This window comes from Gadus morhua, chromosome 17 (assembly GCF_902167405.1).
Source record: "Gadus morhua chromosome 17, gadMor3.0, whole genome shotgun sequence".
Lineage (NCBI taxonomy): Eukaryota > Metazoa > Chordata > Actinopteri > Gadiformes > Gadidae > Gadus > Gadus morhua.
The window spans coordinates 7,034,920-7,047,722 of record NC_044064.1 but is presented as its reverse complement, the minus strand read 5'-3'; the positions used below and the strand labels follow the sequence as shown (position 1 = coordinate 7,047,722).

Below are 12,803 nucleotides of genomic sequence, written 5' to 3'. Positions count from 1 at the left end.
CATTTGTCTGTACATCTGTCCGTCTGTCTGTCTGTCTGTCTATCTGTCTATCTATCTATCCCTGTCTCTCTGTTCATTTGTCTGTCTATCCGTCTGTCTATCTCTGTCTCCCTGTCTGTCTGGCTCCATAATCCCACCCATGCCCCCCCCCAATCCAGCTACGAGGAGATGCGGACCTGCTGGCACCCCGACCCGGCCCAGCGACCGGGGTTCGCGGAGCTGGGCTCCAGGCTGAAGGAGATGCTCTCTCTGCTGCCCCCTCTGGAGCCCTCTGTGGAGAGCCACTACATCAACCAGTACCTGGAGGCCGCCAGCGCCGGCAGCGCTGCTGCCTGCCACGGGGAGGAGGACGGGGAGGAACCGGAGGAAGGGCCCGCTAGGAACCTTTACACGCACGCACCCTCTCTTACTCAGGCACAGAGGAACGAAGAGGAGGAAGTAGAGGATGGATACCTAATGTCAAACAGCATTGGGTTAGCAGGAGAGGGCAACCGCAAGAGCTGAGAGAGAGAGAGAGAGAGAGAGAGAGAGAGAGAGAGAGAGAGAGAGAGAGAGAGAGAGAGAGAGAGAGAGAGAGAGAGAGAGAGAGAGAGAGAGAGAGAGAGAGAGAAAAACAAATGAGCAGGAACAAATGTGAACTCCAAGGGCAAACTAATTGCTGCCTCAATCATTGTGATGATCTGTATGTCCAGTCATTTACACAACTGCTCCTCTTCGCCTTGTAAACTGCAATGCTCACAATGGCCAGCATATGTGGCGCCAGCCACCAAACTTTGGGTAGGGGCTGCTCTTGTTATATTGTTCTTTGACTTTCAGTCATGCCTATTATGAAGCTACAGCAACAGAACTGTAGTATTGTCATGCATAATGCCATGTCTTTATGCATGACACTATCATGGTGCGCAGCTTAGTATCAAAGATGGACATGGTCAGAATTTGGGTTAGATCAACAGATGCAGACATTGTGGTCATCTCAGAAACTTGGCTGACAAAATTTATTGCAAATGAAGACATTAGCATACTCGGATACAATGTTTTTCGTAGTGATAGGCCCAACAAAGGCGGTGGTGTAGCCATTTTCGTTAAATCAAGATTTGATGCTTCAATTGTTCTGTCTGAGTCTATCTCTAAGCAATTCGAATTTTTGGCATTGAAGGTGGAAATAGCAAAGTCCCTCTCTATGACTGTTGTCGGGTGCTAGGGCCTCCATCGGCCACAAAGGAGGCATTATCGTCATTGCAGCATCTTTTGTCCAAATTAAATTATAATGAGCTTTTAATGGCTGGAGATCTGAATTGGGACTGGCTAAATGCAGATTCGGATGAATTTAAATCTTTCTGTGACTCTATTAATCTTATCCAGCTGGTCAACCTACCAACAAGGCCAAATCTTAAAAAATCTGAAAAGTCCACTTTGATTGATCTAATTCTCACAAATGTTCCTCATAAATTCTTATCCTTGGGAGTTTTCTGCAATGATTTGAGTGATCATTGTGTTGTTGCTACCTGCAGGGACACAAAGATCCCCAAACGTAAACCACGTATTATTTTCAAGAGGAATTTAAAAATGTTTAATGAACAGGCTTTTCATCATGATTTGTCTTTGGTAAATTGGGGACACATAGGTCTTTTGCCGGACGTGGAGTTAGCTTGGACATTCTTTAAGGAACACTTTGTGAAAATTGTAAATAAACATGCCCCCATCGGGAAATTCAGGGGTAAGGGACGAGATAATCCGTGGTTCTCCCCAGAGTTGTCAGAAACCATCCATCGACGTAATGTGGCATGGGCCAAAGCCAGAAAAAGTGATTTTGCCTCTGACTGGTCTATTTTCAGGCAACTATGGAACAAATGCACTACTCTTATTAAAAAGGCTAAATCTGAATATTATTTATCTGTCACAACTGAGAACCTTAATAATCCACAGAAATTTTGGAAAGTAATTAAATCTATATCTGTAAGTAAAAGTCCTCCGGCTCTTCCGATATTTGTTCTAAAAGACTCGGTCCCAGTCTATGATATAACTGAGGTTCTAAATTGTTTTAACAATCATTTCGTATTATCTGGTTCTTTGTTTGATTCTACGGGAGCTGCCCCTGTGTTTCCCTGCACAGAAGCTCCACGGTTTTCAGGAGAACCCTTTAATTTCTTACCTTTTACTGTGCAGCAAGTGCATCAAGCCCTCAAAACGTTGGATAGCAGAAAATCCCCTGGACCTGATTCAATAGAGCCCTACTTTTTAAAAATAGCAGCTGATTTTGTAGCACAGCCTCTTACAATCCTTTTTAATCTCTCAATTGAAAACAAAAAAATTCCATCTGTTTGGAAGTCAGCTTTTGTTACTCCCTTATTAAAAGGAGGAGATCCAGCAGCTTTAACCAACTACAGGCCAATATCAAATCTGTGTGCCTTGTCAAAAATTCTTGAATCTCTTGTGTGTGATCAGTTAAAAGAGTTTCTAACATTTAATGATCTTCTCTCAAAGATGCAATCAGGCTTCAGGAAAAAACACAGTACCATCACTGCAGCTACAAAAGTGATCAATGATATATTAGTTGCTTTTGATAAGAAGCAGCACTGTGCTTCACTTTTTATTGATCTGTCAAAGGCTTTTGACACTGTGGACCATGCTGTTTTAGGCTTTTTTGCTTGGGTTTGTCAAATCATGTAGTTTCCTGGTTCACAGATTATTTGAGTGACAGGACTCAGTGTATTAAATATGATGGTCTGTGTTCTGAATTTGTGAGTGTCCACAAGGGCGTGCCACAGGGTTCAATATTAGGACCCCTCTTGTTCATTATGTACATTAATGATTTGGGAAAAAACGTGTCAGATGCTAACATGCATTTTTATGCAGATGACACAATTATTTACTGTTTTGGATCAACTCCTGCTAGAGCTGTTGAATCTCTGCAGAAAGCTTTTGATGTAGTCCAGCACACACTCCTGCAACTAAAATTAGTCCTCAACACTGAAAAAACTAAACAAATGTTGTTTTCAAACTCTAAGAAAGTACCTCAAACTGTCCCCACAGTGTCCACTCTTGAGGGAAATGTCATAGAGGTGGTTCATATCTATAAATATCTTGGTGTCTTGATTGATGATTCCCTTTCCTTCAAACCCCACATTGACAATCTTGTTAAGAAATTGAAACTTAAATTGGGCTTCTTCTTCAGGCACAAATTTTGTTTCTCTTTTGAGGTGAAAAAGCGGCTTGTCACTGCAACGTTTTTATCCAGTTTAGATTATGGAGATTTGATTTATATGAATGCCTCAGCTAAATGTCTATGTAAGATTGATGCTGTTTACCATGCTTCTCTGAGGTTTATCACTAACTGTAGAGCCCTGACCCATCACTGTGAATTGTATTCTCGAGTGGGTTGGCCCTCTTTGTCCACCAGGAGGCTGGGACATTGGTGCACTTTTATTTATAAGGCCATGCTTGGGCTACTGCCATCATATATTTGTAATTTAATAACACAGAAAAGTATTGGTTCTTACAGTCTGCGCTCAAACAATCAGATGCTTCTGTTAGTTCCATTTGCCCGCACTGAATCAGGAAAAAGGGCATTCGTCCACTCTGCTCCCACCACATGGAACTGGCTGCAAAAAGATTTTAAATTAACCGAAATGATTTCTTTGAACGCTTTTAAATCTACGATGAGAGCATTTCAGACCACTTCTTTTACTTGTAGATGTTTTTTATGAATTTTAATTTACTTGTAACTGTTTTTTATCATTTTAATTTCTGTCTATATGTTGTGAGTGTAATATTGTGAGTGTATATATGTTATTTGTTGCTGCCTCTTGGCCAGGACTCCCTCGAAAAAGAGGTTTTTAATCTCAATGGGACTTTCCTGGTTAAATAAAGGTCAAATAAAAAATAAATAAAATGGTAATTGCAATCATGGTTATAAATATATAATGTCTCTCTTTCCAATACTGAAAATGTAGAGACGTAGAACCCCACTTAATGATTGATAAATTAAGAAAGCGAGAAAAAAGTATATATTACGTCTTAAAATCTGCTTTGTACCTATAAACAATAATAAAGACTACACTGTTGCCTCCTACACGGCTTCTTTACTCGTCTGACCCTCCTAGTGGACTACAAGACCCGACACAGGCGCGTGCTTCTAGATTCGTCCGTGGCGCCACGTCATCTGATGTCACTGCCGCACCTGCGCAGCCATCTTGTACTTTTAGCCAGGGACGGACAACACCGAAGAAAGAAAAGGGAGGAAAATAAAACCCCAACGCTGCCCGAGAAAAACAACGATAAACGTCTGGTCGTTTTTTTATGTGAAATCATCTCGATTACACGGTTACCCCCTTTATCAGTGGAGCTAGAGAGATAAACCTCCGTTGTAAAGCACCTCGGTATCCAGAGCTACAAGTCATCGTTCGGCCGGATTGTGAAGCAGAGAACCGTAGACACAAAAAACATCCAGTCTGAATCATGAACCCAGAATAGTGAGTACCCGTACATTATTTTTCGCTATTGGGGTGTATACCCGCGTCCTTATTTTTGGGGATACTGTGTTACAAGGCTGTGGTACGACGTTGTGGTACGTCGTAGCGTTTATTCGGAGTTTTCCTGTATTTTATCGTCGATATGTCTATGTTTTTTTTTAACTGGTTCGGTGAGGAAACAGGGCGCGGACGGGATCCTCGTCTGGTGAGGGTTTGATCAGAACGTCGTCCCGTCCCACTACGCTGCCCTACCTCCCCGGCCCGTTCGCGTAAAACACCGCTACATGACGTGAATTTTAAACGAATTCGTTCCCGATGTACTGCGCAAAGTCGATTGTCAACGTGGTTCTGTGCGGTTGAATGTGTGTGTCTTTGTGTTATCTGACAGTGTTAGAATATGTTTCGGTTACATATGTAAGGAGAGGACATGCGATGGTCACCGGATCCCGTTTTAATACGTCGTGGCGACCGGAGACATTGTTCGGTGAAACGTCACACCGCCACAGCTAGCGCAGAGCCGCCGGTAGAGGAGGCTAAACGCCGAGCTGTTTTAAGTTGCTTGTTGTGATGTCAGGTCGTTTTACGCTATCGCGAACCGCTGGCTATCAGGGATATTCTTTGTACTTTGAGTCCGGTTCGTCGACGACATCTTTTGACAGCACTTATCAGCGTCGTGTACGCAACTCGATGGGTCTTGTGTACAAACGGACACGTAACTGTTTATTGAAGCGTGACTATTTAGGCCCAGCCCGCAAGGATTTAACATTCATTCACATAACAACAAGCACGGGACATGCGCAGTTCAGGGAATGTGATATTGCACAATAGGCTGCAGCCTGTGTGTGTGTGTGTGTGTGTGTGTGTGTGTGTGTGTGTGTGTGTGTGTGTGTGTGTGTGTGTGTGTGTGTGTGTGTGTGTGTGTGTGTGTGTGTGTGTGTGTGTGTGTGTGTGTGTGTGTGATCCAATATCGGTTTCCTAGAGGTGAAGGCTAATATTGGGCTTTCTAGTGAGATTGGCCAAGTATGACCACCTGTTGTTTGTACCGTGTTGTGAAAGAAACGCCCACGTGATCTTGTTTATGTTTTGAGGGGTGCAGAGGGCCCAAACTCGGCGTGGATGGGTCCATAGTGTAAAGCACCTCTTCATCGTTGTGTCCCTAAAGTAGGAAATGCCTGGTCCGTGGTCTGACTTGCAGGGTTTTATTTCAGTGACTACCTCTTCAAGCTCCTGCTCATTGGAGACTCTGGAGTGGGGAAGTCCTGCCTTCTCCTCCGTTTCGCTGTAAGTATTCTCCCCACACGCACCTCAACATGTTATGGTTTTAAAGACTGACAAGATACTGTGTTGTGTGACATTGTCAACGTTTTTATCTTAATGGGACAGTGAACCCAAGTTCGATCCTATAGTTGTTGTTTTTTTATTTGGTAATGTGTTGTATGATCTTCAACATAGTAATCCATGCAATTGCAATACTGCTACTGAAATCAACATTAAACAAGCTTCTTTGACACTTATAAAATAACGCCATGTTGTGTGGCACATTTCATGTACAACATGGCTCATTATAACGCTGATACACAACAACAGTAGGGTACAAAATAGTACCCAAAGTTGCTTTGGGTCGTAACCATGGGGATAAAACGCCCGCCCCCCCCTCCTTTCCTACAAGATCTTTTCTAAAAACAACAAAGTGTTCGTTACAGTTGACCCACTGTTTCGTGCTGAAACAGTGGGTTAACTTGTTATAAAGGAATATGGCGGTACAGTTGCCTTCATTTAAATGTTTAATCTTAGACCAACTAATCAACAACATTCAAAATGTGAAATTCTTGAATTCCGATTTTTGGAACATAGTGATGCAAAGCAGCCATTGCTATAGATGTAACGTTTGACAAATGTTACCAAGTGAAATTTACTCCAAAAACATATTTTTTAAATATAGTACAGCATTTCCCTTTTGTGTTTTTCTTCCTTCGACCTCTTCCTCTTGTTTGAGTTGTAGCTGACTGTGTCTGTTTCCCCTGTTTCTCTGCTCAGGATGACACCTACACAGAGAGCTACATTAGCACCATCGGAGTGGACTTTAAGATCCGCACCATTGAGCTTGACGGCAAGACCATCAAGCTGCAGATTGTGAGCACGGACACACAAACACAAACACATGCACACGCATGCACACACAGAATATTATAGGGATGCCAAAAGACGCTTAGAAGTTTATGAAGTTACCCCAACTTGTCTTTCCCTGCATTTCTGTGTAAAGGTCACCCTTCATGACCTATTCTTTAGCGTCAATGAATTGTTAACGTTCACACTCTCTTAGTTTACGTTGAACTCGTAGCAAATCGACCAAATGTGCTGTTGTTGTTTCTTGGTAGCCCTTAATGACCTATTCATTACCATCAATGAATTGTGCATCCGTCATTCTCGTAGCTTACGTTCACCCTTTTGTAGCAAATGAACACAATGTGCTGTTGCTAACCGATGCCCCCCCCCCCCCCCCCCCCCCCCCCCCAGTGGGACACGGCTGGCCAGGAGAGGTTCCGCACCATCACGTCCAGCTACTACCGCGGCGCCCACGGCATCATCGTCGTTTACGACGTCACGGATCAGGTGTGATGTCACGCCCTCTGGGGCTGAGCGATTGGTCGAAATAATCGAATCGCGATTATTTCGCCCAATATTGCAATTGCGATTTAGCGTTTGATTTTTCTCTTTAAAGTACCTTAAGTTCTGTATCATTCACTAAACAAGCAATAAATCATTCTATAGTATGACCAACACAACATTGGAAGCAGTCAACATATGAACTGCTCTTTCCTTTAGGCCAGGCCAATGTGTTGATGAAATGATGCATGATTTGATATAACATCTTTATTCAACTATTGAATTGTTAAAGAAAAATAAATACAAATCTTACTGCTCCCCAGTCAGTAACAGTAACAAATCACAAAGTTGTTTTTTTATCGCACACTTTGTGATTTTCAAATCGCATTCTATTAAATCGCGATGTCGGTTTCAATTTGATGACTCGTTCAGCCCTTATGTCCTCCTCCCTGAACCCCTACTTAAGCGATTAACGATTTAAGCAATCAAATTTCCAATACGTTTGCAATCGTGTTATTCCCCCTCCTTCCTCCCCGCTGATCGTCTCCTCTCCGGCCCGAGCAGGAGTCGTACAACAACGTGAAGCAGTGGCTCCAGGAGATCGACCGCTACGCCAGCGAGAACGTCAACAAGCTGCTGGTGGGGAACAAGTGTGACCTGACCACCAAGAAGGTGGTGGACTACACAACGGCCAAGGTACAGCAGAGCATCCGTCTGTGACAGGGGTCGGCAACCCTAGGCACGCGTGGCACCACTGGCACGCGGTAGCATAATCATTGGCACATTTGAAAAAGAAAAAAAAAAGATTTGAAGATCGGCTTCACATGGTTTTGCAAAGCTTTACAAGTCTTAAAGATATTGATGTGGATGGTTCCAACATTCTCATATATTCTTGTTTTTAACATTTCTCACAGTGCAAATATGTTTTTGGATGAGTTTCTGAAAGTGGTGTTTTAAGATTGGACACATGTAATTATAATTTGTATGCCCATGTTGCAAATATAACAACAAAAAAACACATTAAAAATGTTAATGCATGATTGTGGACCATATGGAAATAATACAATTCCAGGGCTTCTGGAAATGTTTTTGTTCGCTGTGTCATAATTCAACTTAAGATTTAATATATTGTTGCTTAAGGTACACTCATTAACGAGAAAAATGTCAAACTGGCACTGCATGTTGAAAAGGTTGCTGACCACTGGTCTGTAACAAGCATGCCCAGTGAGATCCACAATGGGCTCATGTTGAGGATTACACATCTAGACTTATGAGGGACCCGAGTAGAGGAACAGAGGTGGGTCCATCTCTTTTCCTTATGTTTCTTTCGATTTCATGAACTCCTATTGAAATGGATGATTGTGTGGTATATGGCCTTGCCTCTCGTGTAACGAAGCTAAGGTAACAAAGCTCATTCTCGGTATTGTAGGTAAAAGCAGCTTGTTTTATTTTGGCCTGCATTATTCCATCACCAACGAGTGATGGAATCACTCGTTGGTCACAGGTGGGCTTGTCCGCCTGTGGCCACGCCCATCACAGGTGGGCGTGTCCATCTGTGATGTCAGAAGAGGCCCGTTTTCAAAACTGCTTGTATCGGCTGATCCCACTCACACCCGGTGGTATGTGTCAACTTTAACTCCGTGTCTCCCCCCCCCCCCCCCCCCAGGAGTTCGCCGACTCCCTGGCCATCCCCTTCCTGGAGACCAGCGCCAAGAACGCCACCAACGTGGAGCAGGCCTTCATGACCATGGCGGCGGAGATCAAGAAGCGCATGGGCCCCGGGGCTACGGCGGGCGGGGACAAGCCCAACCTGAAGATCGACAGCACCCCCGTGCGGCAGTCCGGCGGCGGCTGCTGCTAAGTGGGACCCCCCCCTGCCCGGCCACGACTTGAAACATCACCCCCCCCCCCCCCTACCCACACGCCCATCGAATAACCCCACCTCAACACCGTTCAAACACGCCCACTTCTTTTACAATTCCCCCCCCCCACCACACCACCCCCCCCTATCCCCAACCGCACTCAGTCCCCCCGTCCCCTGTCCCACCACACACTGCCACCGCTGTGGCTTTCGGTTTCGCCTCATGGCTCCTCATCTTCTGTCATCCTCATCCCCCCCCCCCCCCCCGTTAGAACGGGGGTCTCCCGGGACCGCCGATGACACGGGCAGACTTTTGGACGAGGACTGGATGCGGGTGGGGGGGGGGCAGCTTGGCGACAGATACAACCGGACCTTCAGAAGGTTGGGCTCTGGTCACCCAAGGGTGAAGGGGGGGGGGGGGGGGGGGGTGGGGGGTGGTGTGACTGGAGTTCAACTTAGTTTTTTCACCATTAGATATGTGGAGGGCGGAAAATGTTTCTGATGTAGTGAGCGACACACAGAAGGTTAGTACACGCCCCCACGGAAACCTACACAGTACGGGGTGGGTGGGGGGGGGGGGGGGGTTGGGATTGGTGGGTGGGGGTGGTATGTATGGAACAACTTGATCAAGTGACCCAATTTGTTCAAATCGGTAGTCCTTACGGCTTGATCCTCTGGAGAACACACACACACACACACACACACACACACACACACACACACACACACACACACACACACACACACACACACACACACACACACACACACACACACACACACACACACACACACACACACGAATCTTGAGTCACCGACCATGGACGTTGAAAATGCAAAACAGTGATCTAAAACTCGGGGGTTTGCGTGGTGAAATGGCTACCCGGCCGTCACATGGATATTCAGGGCTATTCGCCTAACAGTCCACCACTCCACCGTTCACCATTCATCCCCCCCCCCCTCCTTATCAACCTTCGCCCACTGCCTTACTCTCATAGCCTGAAGTATTGAGTGGACCTACACGCAGTGACCTAGATGCTAGTTTGTGTAAATGAGCCTTTCTCGGTGGTTATCGCCATTCACCAACACTTGCACATTTTATGTCCAACTCCACACTTGAACGCGTCCACGTCCGCCGTCGGCCCCATCCGGACACCCGTAACCCCTGACTACTCTCCCTTTTAATTCTAAAGCGAAAGGTCGACGTGATGTCAAAAGCGTTGCGTTTGTGTGCGAGCAAAGGGAAGGGGTCACATATCTTGCCTGTGCCTAGGAGTTAGGGGGAGGTCAACCCTAATGCCTTTCTTGGCTCATTCGTGGATAACATTATATTGCAAACATGAACCGTCAACACAGGCATACCATCACTGATTACGAGTTTTTAAAGGGTTAACGGGCTGGGGGGAGGAATGAGAACATGACATTTAACTTATCCTGACAAAACAAATTGGGCAATGTTCTGTGATTTGTCTTAGTAGGCTATTAAATAACTGTTTTTTAATTACTGTTATGTTTTTATATTTCATTTAATCTTTATTTTGAAGGGGGAAAGGCGTTTAATGGAGGAAAAAGAAGCTTGTACAAAATTGCTTTATACTGTAATCATGAGGCTTTTTAGGACAAAGTTTCACTTTTGTTTTTTGTTGATTTTTCTCCAATGAAGTTAGGTAGTGGAATGGCGTGTGTGTGTGTGTGTGTGAGGGGTTGGCGTGGGTTACAGTGTGTCCAAGGGTATAGCGTTTCTAGGCGAGGTGCCCATTGCATGCCTCCGTGTTTTTGGAATCATTCTCCATCATCCAGTCAGCCACCTTTTTCTCAGATTCTGTTCTACCACCCGTTCTGGTATACCCTGTTTTGTATGTGTTGCGTTGAGGCTCTTAAAATCCCCCTCAAGTATAAAAGGGTCGTGTTGTGGCCCCGGGGTCAACCAAGACTTTTGATTGGCTGCAGCTCAGGCGGTCTTAGCCTATGCTTTCAACCCCCACCCCCATTTCCATGGTATTTTTTTTGAAGGAATGTGGTGTTAAGGTGTATGCTTCTTCACCCCATGTACTGCACCCCCCCCCCCCCCCCCCCCTTCTTTATTTTAAGAACTGGAAAAGATTGAAGTGTTGCTATAGCAACGCGTATGGTTACCAACAACACTATTTCACAAGTAGCATTCGGGGGGAGGGGGGGGCCTCCAGACTGGGATTGTTATTTATTTGTTTCGGGCGCTTTTGTATCCTCCTTCAGAGGCGGGCTGCTGCTCGCCGGCTCCTCCTGGTGGACGGGGCAGTGGCAGGCCAGAAGGCAGGGCGCGTTCCCCCGAGCAGCGGTGTAACGGGAGCCGTCGGCCCCTCTGTGAACGTCCCCCTGGCTCAAGTTAGCCGGGCGCGTGTGTGCGTGTGTCGGGATCGACTCGATTCGCGGCAAAGTGGTTCCGGGGACTGACTGGTCTGGGCTTTTGAAGACCGGATATGATTTCCCCCCCCCCCCCCCCCTACCGCCCCCTAGGGATGCCTCCGGCCCACCTCCCTCAATGGCACCTTATGTGACATTCATCGACCTGTCCTCCCCTCCCCTCCCTCCCTCCTTCCTCCCTAGAATAACCTGGAGAAGGTCTTGGGGAAGGATTGGAGAGTCCACCGTGCTGCGTACTGTGCCACTGCGGCAAATTGCAACTTCAGCTTCTAGGAGACTTGAGGTGTCAAGTGAGGGCAAACGTGTTGAGTGTCTTTCTCTTTAGTTTTTTTTTTCGCTCAAACTAGCTTCCACCCCTCTTTATTTAAAGTTAAGTGTATGTCCGGATAGAAGCCTTGGCACCTAGACTTAAAAAAAAAAAAGAAAAAAAGAGAGGCTGTACATTTTGGTCTATTTTATGCGAGTAAGGCTAACCATGCTAAGCGTTCCACCTTGGCACTCCTTGGCTGTACATAATGAGCAAACAGGGGGGGAGATGGGACTCAAAAGACATCCTTTTCTTTGTAAACCTCCGACAGCCCCCCTGGGACCGCTTGAGCTGACGTTGTGTTTTTCGAATGTGTGGAGGAAAAGGCCTTCAGTAGTTCGGGTTCAGGCTGGAGCGATCGGGAGGCTTCGTTTGTTTAACATTCCTGTGCTTATCGCAACAGTTTCTCCGGTATTCCTCCAAGTCACTCGGGTACAGGTTGAATACTACACAAGGACACCTTGAGGCCCACAATCAAAGCATAGACATGTACACCTTGGTGAGTGTACGTCCCCCTTTCTGATTTTTGAATGTTTTCTTTAAAAAAATAAGTATTCGCTATTCTTGCGGTTTTAATATATATATTAATAACTAATACGAGGGAAATTTGTGTCGGCTCCATCAAAGCATACAGGGGGAGACTGGGGAGGAACTGGAATGAATGGGGCCTTTTGAAGGGGCTGTGAACGCCCAGGCTTTTCCGAAGGAGTGCGCTTCAGTGGGGGGGGGTATTGGATTTACTTATGAATGTGATTTATGATGGATATTCACTAAGGCTTTCTTAAAAAAATTTGTCTTACCTTTTTTTTTTTTATCGAGTCGTTTGCGTCAATGACAAGTTTGTTGTTGTCGTCCGATGATTTAATACAAAGGAACATGTTGGTGTTTGTTATCATACCACGCACTAGACCGGACGACAGCCGTCCTGTCACCTCTCTCTCTCTCTCTCTCTCTCTCTCTTCTTGCTCTGTAGCTCGCTCTCTTTTCAGTTTGGCTTTTTCACTTTCCTTTGGTGCACTGTCTCACTGCTGAGTTTGATCATACTGTTTTGTTTTTCTGTACATATTATAAATATATATATAATAAAATGATGGAAAAATATCGATGTACACCCTCGTGCTGTTTTTTTTACTGGTTTGGTCTCGATGCCATT

At 45.4% G+C, this 12,803-nt stretch overlaps 2 protein-coding genes across 2 annotated transcripts in view; both read left to right on the top strand.

Annotated features, from left to right (window-relative positions):
* Positions 1-558, top strand: part of si:ch73-40a2.1 (tyrosine-protein kinase receptor TYRO3) — an 11,240-nt gene extending 10,682 nt beyond the window's left edge. Inside the window, exon 15 of the mRNA XM_030337488.1 lies at positions 159-558. Within this exon, the coding sequence (XP_030193348.1) occupies positions 159-504 (346 nt within the window). The 3' untranslated portion in view covers positions 505-558. The remainder of the gene's footprint in view (positions 1-158) is intronic.
* Positions 559-4,172: 3,614 nt separating this feature from the next.
* On the top strand, positions 4,173-12,759 carry rab1ba (zRAB1B, member RAS oncogene family a). The gene is made up of 6 exons (XM_030337489.1): positions 4,173-4,472; positions 5,681-5,753; positions 6,510-6,605; positions 6,990-7,085; positions 7,644-7,775; positions 8,746-12,759. Exons 1-6 carry the CDS (start codon positions 4,459-4,461, stop codon positions 8,938-8,940), a joined length of 606 nt encoding a protein of 201 aa, XP_030193349.1. The 5' UTR covers positions 4,173-4,458; the 3' UTR covers positions 8,941-12,759.
* The last annotated feature ends 44 nt before the right edge of the window (positions 12,760-12,803 follow it).